Source organism: Camelus dromedarius, chromosome X (assembly GCF_036321535.1).
Source record: "Camelus dromedarius isolate mCamDro1 chromosome X, mCamDro1.pat, whole genome shotgun sequence".
Taxonomy (NCBI): Eukaryota; Metazoa; Chordata; class Mammalia; order Artiodactyla; family Camelidae; genus Camelus; species Camelus dromedarius.
Genome location: NC_087472.1, coordinates 56,116,229 through 56,138,154, shown reverse-complemented (window position 1 = coordinate 56,138,154; position 21,926 = coordinate 56,116,229). Strand labels below are relative to the sequence as shown.

At 33.6% G+C, this 21,926-nt stretch overlaps 2 protein-coding genes across 8 annotated transcripts in view; one reads left to right on the top strand and one right to left on the bottom strand.

The window, feature by feature from the left end:
* Window positions 1-21,926, bottom strand: part of ATRX (ATRX chromatin remodeler) — a 227,960-nt gene that overhangs the window by 190,242 nt on the left and 15,792 nt on the right. The window lies entirely within an intron of this gene.
* LOC105095565 (cysteine-rich and transmembrane domain-containing protein 1-like) lies at window positions 3,769-4,411 on the top strand. Its single transcript, XM_064482797.1, has one exon. The coding sequence runs from the start codon at window positions 3,808-3,810 to the stop codon at window positions 4,114-4,116; it is 309 nt and encodes a 102-aa protein (XP_064338867.1). The 5' UTR covers window positions 3,769-3,807; the 3' UTR covers window positions 4,117-4,411.

Sequence of the window (21,926 nt, the reverse complement as noted above, 5' to 3'; positions counted from 1 at the left end):
AAAAAGATGAATAAATTGGAAATAAATAACTTATCTTAGATCCATTAGAGAACTGAGGTCACAGCACAAATCAAAATTAATAAAACTGGAGAGACTGGCAGTTACAGAGAATCACATAAGAAGTGGGAACACTTCAACAGTAACTAATGAATTGTTGGAGGTCAAGTATGGATCAGCTTGAGAGTTAACAAATTCTGGGGTACCAGTTTGGGGGGTGGTGGCACACTCTCTTGGGTTTTACCTCCAGGAGCCCCACAAGGTTTTCAGGTTTCCATGAGGAAGATCCGAGGAAAATTCTCTTATGCCTTGAGCAAGGGAGGCGGAAAAGTAACCAAACTAAAATACGCCCAGAGCATTCTCTTCTTAACAAAGTCATGCCCTCAAAGTAAACTATTTCACCAGAGCATTATCTACCTGGAGGAAGAGAAATCTGACAACCTCAGAAGACTCTAGCTTTCCTGTCTCACCTAAGTTAAGGAGGGAAAGGCTAAGAAACACTTCTTTTTTCCCATTTTTTTTTAAATTGAAGTATAGTCAGTTTACAATCTTGTGTCAATTTCTGGTATACAACATAATGTTTTCAGTCATACATATACATATATATATTCCTTTTCATATTCTTTTCATTATAGGTTACTACCAGATATTGAATATAGTTCCCTGTGCTATACTGTAGAAACTTGTTGTTTATCTATTTTAATATAGTACTTAGTATCTGCAAATCTCAAATTCCCAATTTGTTCCTTCCCACCCACTTCGCCCTCCTCATAACCATATGTTTATTTTCTATGTCTGAGTCTGTTTTGTAGATACATTCATGATTTTTTTTCAGATTCCACATATGAGTGATATCATATGGTATTTTTTTTCTCTTTCTGGCTTACTTCACTTAGAATGATGATCTCCAGGTCCATTCATGTTGCTGCAAATGGCAATATTTTATTCTTTTTCATAGCTGAGTAGTATTCCACTGTATAAACATATCACGGGTTCTTTATTCAGTCATCTGTCGATGAACATTTAGGTTGTTTCTATGCCTTTGCTATTGTACAGTACATGTATCTTTTTGAATTAGAGTTCCATCTGGATATGTGCCCAGCAGTGGGATTGCTGGATCATATGCTAAGTCTAAATGTTTTTTAAGGAATCTCCATACTGTTTTCCATAATGGCTGCACCAAGCTACCTTGCGACCAACAGTGTAGGAGGGTTCCCTCTTTTCCACACCCTCTCCAGCATTTATTATTTGTGGACATTTTATGTAGCCATTCACTTCTAAAAGTCATAGCCCAGGGACTCAGGACCACTTAAAAAACAGATGTAATTCATAAGATTACAGATCACTTTCCCTCCCCAATTCCTGGAATCAAGTATAATAACACTAAATTATAAGTGAGAAACCTACAAGATACAGACTCTGTTTAAGAAGGAATGTTTAAGGAAACCCAAGGACAAAAGGGAAGGAAAAAAAAAACCCCTAAAACAAAGAAACTAGAAGAAATAAAACCTGTAGCACCTATAGCTACAGCAAACATTAAACACAGCCCAGTTCCTAGCTAGATTAACATAAAAGCTCACACTAAAAGCCTCAGCTCCTATTACTAGAAATATCACATACAGCTTTCAAAAAAAATTACAGGTCCCACTGAAAAGCAAGAAAAAAAAAATACAATCTAAAGATACAAAGAGAGGATCAAAACTAACTTACAGAAGACACAGATGTCTGGAATTATCAAATACAGGAACTTAAAGTAACTATGACTAATAGGATAAGGACTCTAATGGAAAAAGTAGGCAATGTGCAAGAATAGCTGGGTAATGTAAGCAGAGAGATGAAAACTTGAATAAATAAACAAAATAAAATGCTATAAATCCAAAACCCCATAAAAGAAATAAAGAATGCCCTTCATGGGCTTATCAATAGACTGGACACAGCCAAAGAAAGAATCATGAGACTGAAGAGGAAAGAATCAGTGATGATGATGACAAGCGAATAGAAACTTTCTGAACTGGAATGCAAACAGAAAAAAGAAGACATAAAAGGAATAGAAAAACTAATAACCGTAGGACAATTACTGAAGTTTAACATAAACGTAATGGGAATACAAAGGAGAAGAGGGAAAACAGAAGAAATGTTTGAAATAAAAATGATGGAAATCCTTCCAAAATTAATTACAGATACCATAGATGCAGGCTACAAAGCAGGATAAATACCAAATACCTACACCTACCTATATCACATGGAAACAACAGAAAACCAAAGACAAAAAGAAAAATCTTTTTAAAAGCCAGAAGAAAAATAAACTCTTATTTATACAGGAACAAGGATAAGCATTCCACCTGAAATGTTGTCAGAAACCATGCAAGCTCTAAGAGTGGAGTGAAATATTTAAACTGCTGAGGAAAAAACCCACCAAGCTTCAATAATGTATCCTGCAAAATGATCCTTCAAAGGTGAAAGAAAAATAAAGACTTTCTCAGACAAACAAAAACTGAAGGAATTTGTTGCCAGTAGATCTCACTTGCAAGAAATGTTTAAAGTTCTTTAGAGAGAAAGAAAATTATATAGGTCAGAAATACAAATCTACATAAGGAAGGAAGAGCATGAGAGAAGGAATAAATGAAGGTAAAATAGCATCTTTTATGTTTCTTATTCTTAACTGACCTAATAACTAACTGCTCAAACTAGTAATAGCAAAAAATGCATTAGGTGATTAGAGCTTACAGAGGAGAGGAGTTGAGAATATTGCTATAAGGTATCTACACTACTTGCGAAGTGGTATAGTGTTATTTGAAAATAGACTTAGACTAGTTTTAAATATACATGGCAAACTATAAGGCAACCAATAAAATTTTTTAAAGTATAATTTGTACGTTAAAAAGGAAAGAAAAGGAAATCACATAAAGTGTTCAATTAAAACCAAAGGCAATACCAAAACCAGGCAAAGACACAACCCAAAAAGACAATTACAGACCAATATCACTGAGGAACATAGATGCAAAAATCCTTGCCAAAGTATTAGCAAATAGAATCCAACAGCACATAAAAGAGATTATACATCATGACCAAGAGGGGTTCATCCCAGGGACACAAGGGTGGTTCAACATACGCCAAATCCATCAATGTAATACATCACATCAACAAGAGAAAGGACAAAAACCACATGATCATCAATAGAGGCAGAAAAAGCATTTGATAAAATTCAACACCCATTTATGATAAAAAAAAACTCTCACCAAAGTGGGTATAGACGGAACATATCTCAGCATAATAAAAGCTATATATGACAAACCTACAGCCAGCATAGTACTCAACAGTGAAAAAATCAAAAGCTTCCCACTAAAATCTGGGACAAGACAAGGCTGCCCACTACCACCACTCCTAGTCAACACAGTCTTGGAAGTCCTAGCCACAGCAATCAGGCAAGAGAGAGAAATAAAAGGGATCCAAATTGGAAAGCAAGAGGTAAAAGTGTCCCTATATGCAGATGACATAATACTATACACAGAAAACCCTAAAAGGTCCACACAAAAACTACCAGAAATAATTGAAGAATTCAGCAAGGTAGCAGGTTACAAGATTAATGTACAAAAATCAGTTGCATTTCTTTACACTAACAATGAAATCAACAGGAAAAGAAAGAAAGAATCTCCTTTAAAATAGCACCCAGGACATCAGGCGTGCCTCTACTCTTCACTCGCTCCATAGCAGGTGCAGCGTGACTTGTGCAGTCTCCTCTGCTCCCGTTGGGTCCCAACCGAAGCAGTGCCCAGCGGGTTCATAGAGAAGAGAGTCTGCAGGTACCTGATGAACCAAGGGAACCCTCCACCGTATCCAGGCCCCGGCCCGACGGCGCCATACCCACCTTATCCACAACAACCGATGGGGCCTGCGGTCTACCCTCCAGGACATGTGAATGGACCCTACCCACCTCCTCAGGGATACCCCAGCCAAGGATACCCACAGTACGGCTGGGAGGGCGGATCTCAGGAGCCTCCTAAAACCACAGTGTATGTCATGGAAGACCAAAGAAGGAATGACCTGGGCACATCTACCTGCCTCACAGCCTGCTGGATTGCCCTCTGTTGCTACTGTCTCTGGGACATGCTCACCTGACAAGCCCAGCTCTCCAGTTCTGCCACCGCCACTGACAGCTGTGCCTGCCCAATACTGATTGCTGAAATCAATGACTAGCTCTGCACAGACACTTCTACATTCAAAACAGCGGGATTCTAGATTAGCAGGGGTTGCTGCTGTTTAATTCAGTGACTTGGTCTTTTTAATGTTCAAAATCCATTTCTTATTGGCCTTTCACAAATGTGCTAAATGACTTTAATTTTTTTGACCAAAGGCTTAGTTATGAAATACATAATTTTAAAATTAAAATTATATATTCAAGGTAGTGGCATGATGTAATATACCACTGAATGACTGAATGATTTCCCTGCTAACATCCTGTATCTTTCAATAAATTTGTCTAAATCTCAAAAAAAAAATAAAACAAAACAAAATAAAAAATAAAATAGCACCCAAAGTAATAAAATACCTACAGAAAAATCTAGTCAAGGAGGTGAACGTCTTATACACGGAGAACTAAAAAACACTGATTAAGGAAATTAAAGAGGACTTTAAAAAATGGAAAGATAGCCCATGCTCCTGGACTAGAAGAATCAATATTGTTAAATGGTCATACTGCCCAAGACAACCTACAGATTTAATGCAATCCCTATCAAATTACCCAGGACATTATTCAGAGAACTAGAACAAATCATAATAAAATTTATATGGAACCACAAAAGACCTACCTAGAATTGCCAAAGCATTACTGAAGAGAAAGAAAGAGGCTGGAGGAATAACTCTCCCAGACTTCAGACAATACTATAGAGCTACAGTCATCAAGACAGCATGGTATAGGTACAAAACAGATATATGAACCAATGGAACAGAACAGAGAGCCCAGAAATGAACCCACAAAATTCGACAAAGGAGACAAGAACATACAATGGAATAAAGACAGTCTCTTCAGCAAATGGTGTTGGGAAAACTGGACAGCAGCATGTAAATCAATGAAGCTAGAACATTCCTTTACACCATACACAAAAATAAACTCAAAATGGATCAAAGATTTAAACATAAGACAAGATAGAATAAACCTCCTGGAAGAAAACATAGGCAAAACATTATCTGACATACATCTCAAAAATGTTCTCCTAGGGCAGTCTACCCAAGCAATAGAAATAAAAGCAAGAATAAACAAATGGGACCTAATTAAACTTACAAACTTCTGCACAGCAAAGGAAACCATAAGTAAAACAAAAAGACAACCTACAGAATGGGAGAAAATGTTTGCAAACGCTGAAACCAACAAAGGCTTGATCTGCAGAATATATAAGCAGCTCATACGACTTAAGAAAAAAACAAACAGCCCAATCCCAAAATGGGCAGAAGACCTAAACAAGCAATTCTCCAAGGAAGAAATACAAATGATCAATAGGCACATGAAAAAATGCTCAATATCACTAATAATCAGAGAAATGCAAATCAAAACTTCAATGAGGTGTCACCTCACACCAGTCAGAATGGCCATCATTCAAAAGTCCACAAATGACAAATGCTGGAGAGGCTGTGGAGAAAAGGGAATCCTCCTACACTGCTGGTGGGAATGCAGTTTGGTGTAGCCACTGTGGAAAACAGTATGGACATTCCTCAAAAGACTAGGAACAGACTTACCATATGACCCAGTCATCCCGCTCCTGGGCATATATCCAGAAGGAACCCTACTTTTAAAGGACATCCACACCTCAATGTTCATAGCAGCACTATTTACAATAGCCAAGACATGGAAACAGCCTAAATGTCCATCAACAGATGACTGGATAAAGAAGATGTGGTCTATTTATACAAAGGAATACTCTTGAGCCATAAAAACCGACAACATAACGCCATTTGTAGCAACATGGATGCCCCTGGAGAATGTCATTCTAAGTGAAATAAGCCAGAAAAAGAAAGAAAAATACCATATGAGATTGCTCATATGTGGAATCTAAAAAAACAAACAAACAAAGCATAAATACAAAACAGAAACAGACTCATAGACATAGAATACAAACTTGTAGTTGCCAAGGGGGCGGAGGGTGGGAAGGGATAGACAGGATTTCAAAATTGTAGAATAGATAAACAAGATTATACTGTATAGCACAGGGATATATACACAAGATCTTACGGTAGCTCACAGAGAAAAAAATGTGACAATGAATATATATATGTTCATGTATAACTGAAAAATTGTGCTCTACACTGGAATTTGACACAACATTGTAAAATGATTATAAATCAATAAAAAATGTTAAAAAAAAACCCAAAGGCAAAAAAGAAGATTAAAAAGGAAAACAAGTGCAATGAATAAAAAAGTTATATACATAGTAGATATTAATCCAACTATATCAAAATTCACTTTAAATGTGAATAATCTGAATACACCAACTAAGAGTCAGTGAGTCAGACTGTCAGGTGGATACAGTCAGGTGTCAGAGTGGACTAAAACCAAGATTCAAATATATGCTATCTACAAGAAGCCCACTTTAAACATAAAGACATGATTATAAACAAAGGGATGCCAAGGGAAATGGGGAGCTGTTTTTATAGAGTATAGAGTTTCAGTTTCACGAGATGAAAAATTTCTGGAGATTCGTTGCACAGCAACATAAAAATATACTTAACCCCATTGAAATGTACACTTAAAAAGGTTTATGTTAATTATGTGCATTTTATCACAAAAAGCAGAGAGATATCTATTCAAGTCCTTTGTCCACTTTTCTTTAATTCAAGTACAGTCAATTACAATGTGTCAATTTCTGGTGTTCAGCACAATGTCCCAGTCTTGCATATACACACATATATTCGTTTTCATTTTTTTCCATTAAAGGCTATTACAAGATATTGAGCATAGTCCCCTGTGCTATACAAAAGAAACTTTTTTAAAATTACATATAGTAGCTAACACTTTGTCCACTTTTTAACTGAGCTGTCTTTTTATTCCTGAGTTGTAAGGGTTCAAATTATATGTATCTTTCTTTTGTTGCCTGTGTTTTTTGCATCTTATTTAAGAGACCATGGCCAAATTCAAGGTCTTGAAGATTAGCCCTTATGTTTTCTCCTAAGAGTGTCAGAGTTTTAGCTCTGAAATTTAGGTATTTGATCCAATTTTAGTTGTTGTATATGGTATGAGGTAAGGGTCCAACCTTCTTTCTTTCACATATGGATGACTGACCCAGCACCATTTACCAAAGAGACTTTAAAGATGAGTACAGAGCTTTTGTTGGGGATGATAAAAGTTTTCGGTATAGATGGTGGTGATTTTCACATATTGTGAATGTACTTAATGCTATTGAATTGCACACTTACAAATGGTTAAAATGATAAATATTCTATATATTTTATCACAATAAAAACAAAAGATACTACCACCCACCAGAATGGACATAATTAAAAAGATGGACAATACATGATGTTGGTGAGGATGTGGAAAAACTGGAACCCTTATACACTGCTGATGTGAACATAAAATGGTACTCTGAAAAAGTTTTGACAATTCCTCAAAAAGTTAAACAGTTTCCATATGACCCAGAATTCCAAAAAGAAATGAAAATAAATGCCCACACAAAAATTCATATACAAATTTTCATAGCAGCATGATTCATAATAACCAAAAAGTAGAAACAAACCAAATATCCATCAAATGATGAATGGAATATTATTCACCAATAAAAAGGAATGAAGGTCTGAGTCATGGTACAACATGGATGTATCTTGAAAGTATTATGTTAAATGAATGCAGCCTGTCACAAAAGACCACATATTGTATGATCTCTTTTATATGAAATGTTCAAAATATGCAAGTCCCTAGAGGTAGAAGGTAAAATAGTGGTTGTCAGGATCTGGGATAGAAACATGGGGAAAAATGAGGAGTGACCACTAATTGGTATGGGGTTTCTTGTTGGAGTGATGATAATGGCTGTACAGATCTGTGAATATACTAAAACCAATGAACTGTACTGTTTAAATGGATAAACTGTAGTTTGTGATTTATATCAATAAAGTTTTTTTAAGTGAACTGGATATTAACTGAGTTGCTTATAGATCTTTTGACAGCAATTGCACTTGAATTTTGACCTTTCATACAATCTCTACACTGAACAAGAATTAGGGGAAAAAACTGACTCAAACAAAAAGTTTAACATGATCTGAAAATAATATTTGAAAATCTTTAGCTTTAAAAGCAGCAATCAGGAGTAATCAAACTATTATTGCTTTAACTTTTTGGTTCAGCACAGATTATAAAACTATAGCATGGAAACAGACATTAAAATAAACAGTTATCTGTATCTTTTTAAAACTTACCTGTCAAGCTAGATAATTACTTTGTTGCCTTTTGAGGTCAAGTAGTAGTAAACACTGACTGATTATATTATAAATAAGGTAGAAAAAGCACAGGTTCCTTCCATCCAGGATCTCACCCTAGGATATCAAGTCTTTCTCTACTTTCTGAAAAATTCTAATTCAGTATTAAGAAAAAAAACCAAGTGTCCAAACTTTCATGTTCACCCAGGGCACAAGATTTTACAATACAATTTTACAATGTCTATTCTCTATAACAAGACTTTTTTGGCCTTCAACTCTACCTGACTCTTATTATTATATTACTCTTTCTACTTAACATTAATTGTTCAACATTAATTTTGTAGTGGGACATAAGAAGGACCAATGTATCAGACAGGCTGGTGGAAAGTTTGTGTCACAAATAAGGGAAGATAAATGGTATTATCCCTTTTAATTCTTCAGAGACCCCTCTAAGTATCCTCTAAAATACCTAGAGTTTTTAAATCCACATGCTTCTCTTGACCCTTGGGAAGTATTAACATTTTATACTTGAAGAATTTCTGGAAATACAACAAACGAAAGAAAAGAAAAGAAAAAAAGGGAGGGGAACAAAAAAAAGTACTGAAACAGGAAAAACACTGGTGTCTATTTCACAACATCTCAAAAAGTCATTCAGGCCTCCTAGTCATCTAAGGACATAAAAATTAAATATATGAGATGACAAGTCATATCTGGCATGGGTACCATAAAATAATCATCTTAGAAGATGAGTTTTACTTTTCTGAAAACAGAATCCAAAATTTACCACAACAAACAAGGCACTACTAAAATCTAAGACTTTCTCTTTGAGTCCCAAAACAAGATATATTAAAAATCCTTCATAAGTAAGTATACTGAATACAAAGAGCCACTACAAACCTCTTGAATACCACTGAATATTTCTCTAAAAACAAAAATGAGGCAATCTCTTCTTTCACAAAAACTCAGATCTAATTTATCTGAGTTAAAAAGCAGAATGGTGGTTCTAAATTTTGTAGAAGCCACCTTAAGACTTTATGGAAGTAAACTGAAGAATTCAAAAGGAACTGGTCAGAAACTAACTACATAACACATGCCTAGCTATTAAAGTTATGCAAAGATTAGCATGAAGACAGGACTCAACTAAGAAGAAACAAGTGAAAATGAGTAAGTTCTGCACTCTGTTAGATGAGGAGTACAAAATAACGAAACAAAACCTCTTCAAAGTCAACTCTATCCTCCAATCTCAAGACAACTAGAGTTCCTGGTCTGTGTGTACTCATTCTAATATTCGAGTATTTTGTCCTGTATGTGTAACCTAACTCTATGACAATCTTACCCCCAAACAACAATTCATTCCCTGTTGCTCTGGTTAAACTTCATTTCTTTTCAATTGATGGCGCCAATCCTGGAAAATTTAGACTAATATCAAATATCAGAATGCAAATATCGTATCTTCTTTAACTATTAAATTATTTTCTTATAATTTCACAATGACTCAATAAAAAGAGATTCAGAAATGGCTAACATTCTGAGTTTCTAATTTTCCAGTCTGACTTTAACATCTGAAAAAGTTATATGGGTCTGTTTCTTTCAGTGGGCTGATGCCTCAGTAGAAAGATGAGCCATAATTTAGGAGTAATAATGTGAGCAAATTGGACTAAGAAATACAACTTACTAATCATTCAAGCTTTTTTGAAAAATACTTTAAAGTATCTGTAAAGCATTAAAATTTCAAAACAAAGGCAATTCAGATCAGCTTTATAAATATCTCTTGCCTAAAAAACTTCCATTTAAACTCTTCCCAAACTGACATAAGGGTTCTAATCCAAATCAGTCAGATTTCACTTTTTATTGATGAGGAGTAAGATTCACTTATTCATTCTACAGTAGTTACCAAATGCTGAATATATACTGAGTACTTGGTATTGCAATAAAAATAAATACATAAGACCTGACTTTAAGGAACTCACAACCTAATAATGAAGAAACACTATTAATTATGCCAGGAATAATCTAGAGAAGAAAGGGGAACGATCCCTATAACTGTGAATTTCCTAATTTTTTAAAATCTGATACATCTAACTTTTATATAGGTTCTTTTAGGGCTAAAACTCATATATATATATATATTTTATTGAAGTATAATCAGTTTACAATGTTGTGTCAATTTCTGGTGTACAGCACAGTGCTTCAGTTATATAGGTACATACATATATTCATTTTGATATTCTTTTTCTCCATAAGTTATTACAAGATATTGACTATAGGTCCCTGCACTATTCACTATAAACTTCTTGTTTACCTATTTTATATATATAGTAGTTAGTATCTGCAAATCTCAAACTCCCAATTTATCCCTTCCTACTCCCCTTCCCCTGTGGTAACCATAAGTTTGTTTTCTCTGTCTGTGAGTCTGTTTCTGTTTTGTAAATAAGTTCATTTTTTTTTTAGATTCCACATATAAGTGATATCATATGGCATTTTTCTTTCTCTTTCTGGCTTACTTCAATGACATTCTCCAGGGACATCCATGTTGCTGCAAATGGCATTGTTTTACATTTTTATGGCTGAATAGTATTCCATTGTATAAATATACACAGCTTCTTTATCCAGTCATCTGTCGATGGACATTCAGGTTGTTTCCATGTCTTAGCTACTGTAAATAGTGCTGCTATGAACATTGGGGTGCATGTATCCTTTTGAATTAGGGTTCCTTCTGGATATATGCCCAGGAGTGAGATTGCTGGGTCATATGGTAAGTCTATTTTTAGTTTTCTGAGGAATCTCCATACTGTTTTCCATCATGGCTGCACCAAACTATATTCCCACCAACAGTGGAGGAGGGTTCCCTTTTATCCACAGCCTCTCCAGCATTTATCGTTTGTGGACTTCTGTATGATGGCCATTCTGACTGCTGTGAGGTGATACCTCATTGTAGTTTTGATTTGCATTTCTCTGATAATTAGGGATATTGAGCATTTTTTCATGTGCCTATTGGTCATTCATATGTCTTCATTGGAGAACTGCTTGTTTAAGTCTTCTGCCAATTTTTGGATTGGATTGTTTGTTTTTTTCTTATTAAGTTGTATGAGCTAGGGCTAAATCTCTTAAACTTATTTCCAGTACCTACTAACCTCCATTTTGAGAAGCAGAGTTTGCTAGAGTCATGAATTTCCTGAAGAATAGCTTGGGAAAGCAAACACTGAACCACACATGTTTCTGGTATTAAAAGAGAAAGGTAAAAAGGTTTTATACAGAATCAAGGAAAAATAAAGATCAGTTGAGGGTAGGAAATATGACAAATATTTGAAAAGCTTAGATTTATTCCATTTGAGTCTCATCTATCTAAATTCAATACATTCTATTCACTCAAACAAAAAAATAAGTACAAGTATTGCTGCCTTATTTTCTAACAGAAGCATACCAAGTTCTTTCAAAAAAGGAATCTTTGGAGGGTTTTTATCAGGATGAAGTCACATTTTAGCTCAAAGGGAATGAATTTAGATTTAAGTAGATTAAAATACAAACTACCTTCAGATGAAGCAGAAATGCAATTTTACTTTACCCATTGTAACAAAATATGTTTTCCTCTAGAAGTTGATTTCAGAGTGAATCTGCATCCCTATATATTGTAATGCAAAAAGTACTTAAACCCAGTTTAGATAAGATTCTAATTTCTCTTTTGGTAAAGAGGAAAGGGGAGAAAAACCAAATCTAAGTTTTCTGAGAGAGTCACATATTCAAAGTCACATATTTCTGTATCTATAGCTAAATATTCAGTACTTTAAGCCTATCTATAAGTCATAAGTGAAATCATTTCATTTGTGGACCACAACTCAATTTTCAGTGAGTCCTAAAAAGTCCTCCAGATAAAAATACAGCTTATTTTCCTAATCAATAAAAACTGAATCAGATAAAGTCTGCAATGACAGCACTAGCTAAATGGAGTTTTGACAACTGCTGATTAAGATCTGAGATAGTATTAACTTTTTTACAGGAGCAATAAAACTGTCAATTCCAAAGGCAAAAGATATATAAACAGATTAGATCACTTTTGAAAATAGTGTTTGGCTTATCTTTAGAATGTAGTGAACTCAATGCTCTAGATGACAGACACCTGAGGTGGAAGGTATGAGAAATTAGCATCAGCTTATATTGTTATCTTTTATACTTTTTGATACATACATCAGAGCTATCCATATCTCTTTTCATGAAATGCATACCTAATCATTTCTGTCTCCAGCTATTAAATGTATTCACTCTGAAAAATAGAAAAGGAGAAGAGAAAGCAACTCAATTTTGGTAAGGGCTTATACTATGCTAGACATATCGTTGATTTTCATTTCAGTATTATTGTCTCTATCACACAGATGAAAAATTAACTCAGATGCTGGATAACTTTCCAAAGGTTACAAAGCAAGAGAACTGAATTCAAACCAAAATCTATCCCTCAATCATGTAATTCCAAGTTAAAGCAAGTTGAGACCATAGCTCAAATTGTCTGAATTTTATTCCAGAGGACTGGAGATGAATCCATTTTCCATTATTTCCTCTCCCCAAGAGTAGAAAATACCAAATGCAAGTGAACTTCTTACTGAAGTTAAATGACAATGCCCAAATAATTTATAAGATATTCTTTGAAAAATTCCTCTAATACAGGAAAAACAATGAGTAAACAATAATATGGTTTTGCTTCATTTGTATCTTAAGGAAAGCCTGATATTTAACATTTAAAATGAGAACAATTACAGTTCATTTACTCTCTCTTATAATAATATTCCAGGTGTGGAAGTTTTAGCTTATCGTTGCTAAGGACTCCCCTCCACATCCTCCTTCCCTAACAAGACCACTATAGAAAGTAGAATGTAAGAAAAAGTATGATGTACAAAATATAATGTCACCTAAAATCCCACCATCCAGAGGTAATTAGAAGGGAAAATGTTAACACAGATGTTTGGTTTTAACAAAATTGAATGGTTACTTTACTACTTTATAAACTTTCCTCTCCATTAATATAAAGTGAGTATTTTCCTGCATCATTATTTTCCAAAACATAAATTTTAATGGCAGCATAATATTCCACCATGTAAAGATGCTAGAAGTTTTTTTCCAAGCTATCAGTACTAAAAAATAGATATACTTTTTATATGCAGCTGCCTACTAATAGGATATGGCTGCTAAATTTTAAAATCAATTTTTATTTATTCAGAACACAAATAGCACAGGGGAACAAAAGGAATCTGTGCACTGACTATTATGAAAAAGGTTAGCTAAGAGAAGTAAGCTGACATTTATATTCATTTAAAAAATTACCAATACTTGTTTGTGCTGGTAATTTAAGTGCTGTTATAGTTGTCTACAAAAACACATTGACCAGGATGAAGAACTACAGAATAAGAAAATTCTCAGACTGCCAGTTGAAGTGTAAATTAGTAAAACCAGTATGGAGATCAACTTGGCAATTATCTTACAATAAGAAATAAAAAATGAAATTGACTTCCTAAAGAAACTGTAGCATATGTTAAAAGGAGACACATTTAAGAAGGCTCTTGGTAACATTTTTAATAGCACCAAATTAGAAAAAAGTTCTAATTATTCACCAATGGTAGGTAGATAAATTATAGTGTACCCGTAGAACTCAAAACTAATGAAAAGTGAGCAATCTAGATCAGTGCTGTTCAATAGAGACATACTGTAAGCCACAAATATAACTTAAAATATTCTAGAGGCCACATTTTAAAAAAAAAGAAAAAGCAGGTGAAATTAATTTGAATATCTTATTTAACCCAATATATCCAAATTATCATTTCAATATGTAGTCAATGTAAAATAATTAGCAATGAAATATTTTACATTTTTTCTGTACTAAGTTTTCAAAATCCTGTATGCAAATACACTTCCAGCACATATTAATTCACACTAGCTACATTTCTAGTGCTCAATAGCCACAGATCGTAGTTGCTACTGAACAGTGCAGATCTACCTCAAAATCCCAAAAACAACACTGAACCAGAAAAGGGAGTTGCAAAATAATATGTACTGTATGGTATCACTTAAATAAACTCATTAAACTGAAAAGATTCTAAATAATGTTTATAAATATGTAGAAACTTATCCATACATGTATACATGTTGAGAAAATATTTTAAAATCCATGAGACTTCATCTCTATCTGTGATGTTTTATTTCTTTAAAAGAAATCTAAAGCAAACATAAGATTTCATAATGCTAGGTGGTAGGGGCAGAGATGTTCATATCATATTTTTATCTGAAATGTTCCCCAATTAAATAACTAATTCAGAATATACATGTTTCAGAACTCTCTTTACTTATTTCTGTTTACATTAAATAACTCAAGTCTGAAAATATGCTAATGAACTATTTAGAATGTAAACTTATTTCAATTTGCTCTACATAGAGCAAAAGCATCCTTCTGTCCTTCATACAAGTTTGATGATACAAGGTAAAGATAAACTTCAAAAAATTAAGTAAAGAATTGACAAATTTACCTCCTTTATTTATTCAATAAGCATTTACTATATGGCTATTATGAGCCTTTAAAAAGTTCATAATGTGGTAAAAATAGTTTTTTCAGCCACAAGGTATGTAGTCATGTGGAGATCAAAGAATATTTAGGCATTTTACAGAATACCAAGATAAAGAAGTGCTAAACACTGAAACAGTGACTTCTGGCCCTCAGAGTTATTGTTTAATGGAAAATTCTAAAAGAGAGTCCTAAAATAGCATATTAGTTTAGCGTACCACAATGGGACACACAATGTCTTCCTAGAATAGATTTTTTTTAAAGACCAGTGGAAACACATGTGCAAAACCCTCATTATTCATTCTGCTTAGTTTTGGTTAAATATGAATTACTGGTACATAACCTAAATATTCTAATAAAGGTTCATGGTGTATGAAAGCAAAGTTCAAAATGAGAAGCACTGAAACCACTGAAACCATGGAGACTATGAGTGGTCACAACACAGGACTTCAGATATAAATGGCCACTCACAACAATAAAGTTTACACAAAAAAGAAATCTGAAAAAAACCTAGTTGAAAAACAAAGTTGAAAAGATAACTTTAAAAACTGAACCTCAGTTATACTGATCTCTAGAATTTACTTTGAAATGAGTAAGAAGATAGGATGAACTGCTGCATCAATGAAGAGTTTGATAAATGGATAAATACGTGATAAAATAAGTGTAGTAAAATGTTAAACGTAGAATCTAGGTGGTGAGTATATGTAAAATTCTTTCAACAGTGCTGAAAGTTTGAAATTGTTCATAATAAAATGTTGAAAATTTTATACTTCAGTAATGTGAGAGTATAACAGCTTCTTTCAATTATGATGGATGCCAAACACCTAATACACTATAACTTAACAAAAATCAAGAAGGCAACCTGTTCTTTGTATTGACATTGAAAGAAAAAAAGATCCATTTGTCCTTTTGCAAATACTAATTCGTTTCAGGTGAATACTCCATGGTATAGTTTGTTTAAAAAAAACTTCAATACAATAATACGATGTCTGGAATTTGTTTCAAAGTAATCCAGTGAGGAGAACTTGGATAGGTATACAGAAAATTCAACTTACCATGAGATGATAATTGTTTAAGATGGTGACAGGTACTTGCGGAGTTCTATTTCTTTCTTTTGAATATGTTTATAACTTTTCAGAATAAAAAAATTTAAATATATAGAAGCTATTATTTTAATACTGAGTTCACTGTCTTATATCCTACAATAGTGGCCTGTAGACAGTGGTGTCGCAATTTTTTAGGTAAGCATTTACAGAATTAAGAAGCATGCCAATCATACATCAAAATTGTGAAGTATGCCAGTTATGCAAAGTAGAAACTTCACAATGCAACAAAGGGCACAAATTACTTTGATATTAGAAAAAGAAACTTTCTGATCAAAAATAACTATGTCACTGATTAATTGCACACCCTTGGAAAGCTCCCTTAGCCTCTCTGAGCTATACTGTAGTGATTTTAGTAAATAATCACCTCATCTTAATTTAAATAATAATGAAACAACTCTGAAACATGGGAACAAAAATACAAGGAATCAAGAAGATTCTAAATATCCCAGTGTCATAACAACAGAACTATAGATAATTTATGTCCTTGAGATTGTCGTAGTGATAGAAAAATGCAAAAATCACTTTAAGAAATAACAAGTATTCTTTATTTCTTGAACAAAAGTTATGACACACTTGACAGAAAAATATTCTACTTTCTTACTGAATTGTTTACAAAATACACAGAAAAATTTGAATGGATTATTAAAAACAAAGTACTGCATCAAGAACCCTGCACTGGGAGTCAAATAATCTTGGTTCTAGTTCTAATTACTAATTAGAGTATGACCTTAAGCAAATTGCAACCTTGGTAGAGCTCAATTTCCTCAATTGTAAAATTAGAAAACTTAACTGTAAGATAACTTGTTAGGATACTTTTCAGTTATTAAATTTGCTTCTGAAAGGGATCATCTATACAACTTCATATTTGATTTAAAGAGTAAGTCAGCTCCATGTCTACTCCTAGATACTATAACTAATTAGCAATTCCTTTTTCTTCTGTAATGTACTGATGCCAACATCCCCCCATTGTAATTCACACAATCCTGTCCTTGGACTAAAGGAAAAGTCTAGCTCACTTAAGGAGATCCACCCCCAAACTGCGTTTCTGAAACGCTACTACCTCTCTCTTTTTATCTAGGCTATGTCATAGGATTGTTTTATAACCCAAAAGTTCATAGGGACAAAATTTTAGAGCTAAAAGCACTTTAAAACGAGGGGCTGGACTAGATAAAAAGGACAAAACTGAGACCCAGAGTTACATAACTATCAGAAGAGCCAGAACTGAAAGTTACAGAAAGCAAGTGCTTTTTCAATATTTCACTCTATTAATAACATTATATCAAATGACCTGAAAATACCTTGACTTATTTTATATTACCCAAAGTTCCAAAGTTATTTAATTCTCTTACCAACAATTAGTAAATGATCAAAGAACCATAAACATTCACAACCTTTGATGCACTAATCCCTCTCTTAGTAACATAAATTAAAGAAATTATCTTTTAAAAAGTATTATAAAGCATGAAGTTGTTGTCACATTATAAAAACTAAATTAGAACTTTAATCAGTGTTAAGAAAATTATGGTACAACCAAATGGATTAAAAATAACTATGAAAGAAACAGAAAACAGAATAGAAGTTACCAGGGGATGGAGGGAGGAAGGAATGGAGAATTACTGTTTAATGGGTACACAGTTTTTCCCTTGGGATGATGAAAAAGTTCTGCAGATAGTGGTGATGGTTACACAACACTGAATGTATTTAATGCTGCTAAATTGTAAACCTTAAAATAATTAAAATATTAAATTTTTGCTGTGTATTTTACAAAAATAAAGATGAAAAACTAACAATGCAAACAACAGTTTAAGTGAAAACTTCAATTCCCAAATTTAATCAAAACTAGAACTACATGAACTTTATAAATGCACACGTCCAAGAAATTTAAAGAACTATGGGACAAGGGAAAGCAAACCACTGTTGTAAGCCAGCAGTTCTCTCTCAATGGAGGCAACTTGGGCCCCAGGGAACATGTGACAAATGCTAAACACCTTACAATGCACACAAGAGTCCCCCTACCACAATAAATAATTCTCTGTCCCAAAACGTCAACAGTGATCCTGTTGAGAAATCCTGCTTTAAAAGTAACAAGATTTGGAGAGTTCTTTTTTAATGTGTCTCTATTATTTTTAATAACTGCATGATAAATAAAAATGCTTTAAAGGCTCAGAGTTCTGGGCTTTTATCTTGTCCTACAAACCTTCAACACAATCCATAATTTTTATTCAAAGAAAAAGAAATGGAACCAAAGTACAAAAATGGGAAAAGCAACAAACTGTTACACAGGGATTATTCTGCTACAAATTGTTCTTAAAAGGATCACAACAAAAAGAGCAAATCTGGGATTGGCAAGCTTTCATACAATTTTATACAACTGTCCACATGTTACTTTTTTATTGTTTTCTATTATATTTTATTACTTCTCATTCCCATTTGTTTCATTACAGCAATTTATTTTCAAATTTGAGACCTGTTACTATTTTACACTATCATTTCTCCATGAAAATGTAAATTTAAAAAATATTTTTCTTCAAACACATCTTTGTAAATGCCACTGAAATTTGAAGAAATGAAATGAGACAATGATCTTTTTTTTAAAAAATCATAGTAATAAATGAATACTAGTAAGTGAAAGTTTACTGAGGAATAAAATATTCACATGATCTCAAAGTATCTCCCCCACAATCACTGGTTAAAAATGGGGGGAAATTAATTTTACACAGAGAATCTGGTGTATATCAATTTAACCAAGTGATCAAAAAAATTATTATCACCAGTAATGGTTCAATTGACATCATGTGTCTCCTATTAAGATGCATTAACAAGAACACACTGTCAGTTCTGTTGTACTTCTGCCAAAAATCCATAACCTTATTCTAATCATGAAGAAGCATCATAGAAACCCAAATTCATGGACATTCTAAAAAATTTAATGGCCTGTGCTTTTCAAAAATGTCATGGTCAGGGAAGACCATGAGAGGCAGAAGAACTGCTCCTAATTAAAGGACATTATAAGACCAACTGGAAACTTAGAATATGGATTTTGGATTAGAGTAGCGTATAAATTTTATCAATTGATAATTCCCCTGTAATTGTGTAAAATATTCCTGTCCTTTGGAAATACTGAAGCATTTGGAAAAAAGGGGCATGTCTAATACTTATACTCAAATGATTCAGAAAAAAGTAAATGAATATAACAAGAAAATGTGCAAATGATAAAGTACTTGGGATAAAATGTTAACAATGGTGACTCTAGACAAAGGCTAAATAATTCTTTGTACTAGTCTTGTAATGCTTCCATAAGTTTGAGATAATATCAAAATAAAAGTTACCAAAACTTTAGTAGCATTTTAACTTTTCTTCAGGTATCTTCCTTTTCTCAGGACACAGAATTATTACAGGAGTCCAGTTTTAGTTAATCTGACTACAAATCCAATCCAAGAAAGCAGGTAAGAGTTTAAAATATATCACTCTCACAATTTGCTTGAAAAACCAGACAACTCTGTACATTTGCCTGCTACATTCTTGCTTTAAATACCAAGAACCATCATCAGTGTTGATACTATAAAAGAATTTTGACAAATAGAGGATGAAAAAAAGTCTCCACAAACAATGATACGATTTAAGAACAACGTATTTGACATCTAGTTTTATTTTTATATAAATCTCTATCTCTTCCTACTTTATAGGCTAGAGTTATCTTCTTTTTTTCTTAAACTGAAATATAATTGATTTACAATATTGTGTTAATTTCAGGTGTACGGCATAGTGATTCAGTATTTTTGCAGATTATATTCCATTACAGGTTATTGTAAGATAACAGATATAATTCCCTGTGCTATACTGCACATCCTTATTGCTTATCTATTTTAAATATAGTAGTTTGTATCTGTTAATTCCATACTCCTGATTTGTCCCTCCTCCCTTTGGTAACCATTAGTTTGTTTTCTATATCTGTCAGTCTGTTTCTGTTTTGCTGTCTACATTCATGTGTATTATTTTTTTAGATTCCACATATAAATGATATCATATAGTATTTGTCTTTCTCTGCCTAACTTATTTCACAAGCATTAATATTATCTAGGTCTATAACATTATCTAGGTTGCTGCAAATGGCAATATTTCATTCTTCTTTATGGTTGAGTAATATTCAATCACACACACACATATATATACATACCACATCTTTCTTAATCCAACTGTCTATTGATGGGCACTTGTGTTGCTTCCATATCTTGGCTACTGTAAACAGTGCTAACTATAAACACTGGAGTACATGTATCTTTTCAAATTAGTGTTCATTTTTTCCAAATATATACCCAGGAGTGGAATTGCTGGATGATATGGTAGTTCTATTTTTAGTTTATTAAGGAATCTCAATATTGTTTTCCATAGAGGTTTCACCAATTTACACTCCCACCAACACTGTACGAGGGTTCTCTTTTTAGAGTTTATCTTCTTGAGTTCAATATCCACCATGTGCTTTTTATCATTTCACTATATAATTATTGTTCTTTTTAAAAAGTTGAACATACTACATATTGCTCTAAAGACTTTTAAAGTATTTGATGCTTTTCTATAATTAAAAGGCAAAAAAAATGAAACAGCATAGCATTGAAAAGCCTTTTCAATTCTGACCCCAACTGCCTTCCTTTTTTTCAACTCTAATTACCCATATCCTCTCCAATCACACTTAACGTCTTGCTGTTCTCAAGGCAAACAAGAGCCCTTTTACCAAGTCTCTAGACTTTCTACCACCTAGAACATCTCCTTTCCTAAAAAATGTCACCACTTTGCCTTAAGACCGAACTCAAAACTGCCATCTCTCTCTTTGGAAAATACTTGCCATCAACTTTCCAAGGCAATTTTTGCTGTTCTTCCATAGTTCTTGGTTCATATCCCTGTAACTGTACTTAACCATACCACAGCATATTTGAGCCATTAACTCCTCCACTTAGCTCAGTATTAATTTTCTGTGAATCCCTATGATCTAGAATAGTAGTTCTCAAATGTAAGGATTGTGCCACCCCCACACCACCACCACCCAAAGGGACCATCCAACTAAACATTTTTGGTTGTCATAACTGGCAGGGGGGGTGGGGTTGCTACTGGTATCTACTGGGTAGAGGCCAAGGATACAATGCACGCATAGGACAGCCTCCCATAACAAAGCATTATCTGGACCAAAATGTCTATAATGCCAAGTTTAAGAAACCTTTATCTAAAACAATGCTTGGCTCACATTAAGCCTTTGAAGTGTGTTAAAATAGAATCAAACACTGATTTGAAGCATTCAGAAATGTAAAAAAAAATAAAAGCTACATAATATGGGACAGTACAGGTTCAAGATTAGCCAAGACAGTACAAAGAACAACAATATGGGTATTCATGCCCTAGCAGATGTCAAGGCTTCATAAAAAAGTTATTAACAAAATGTGGCACTGGCACAGGAATTAAAACAAACACACCTGGAATGACATCATACACAATGGAAAAGCAAGCAACTCTAAATTCTGTTTCTCCATTATAGCAACAATTATGCTGGTAAAAATTGTCAGAATCAACTTTTTGGGAACTCTACAATCCAATCAAAACATTACAACCATCAGGGAAGCACTTAATAGAAAAAGCTGCTGAACTTCAGAATGAGAGCACCATAATGTTTTAAAGTATTCACCTATCATGCCCCACTCTTCGGCTAGCTGGCAGCCATGAAGACAGTGGCCCACATTTCTAGTTCAAGCTGCAAATGTCAAAAAATAATACGGAGCTTATTCTCAAAGAACTGTGGTTGTATGTTTTTCACCTGTTTGGTGGTTATCTGACAGACTGAGTCATAGGTCTGCCTTTCTTTCACCCACCTCAGAATGTTCTCAGGA

What these genes read in the sequence shown, in the direction of transcription:
- LOC105095565 (XM_064482797.1), top strand. Translation starts at nt 3,808, where the DNA reads ATGAACCAAGGGAACCCTCCACCGTATCCAGGCCCCGGCCCGACGGCG.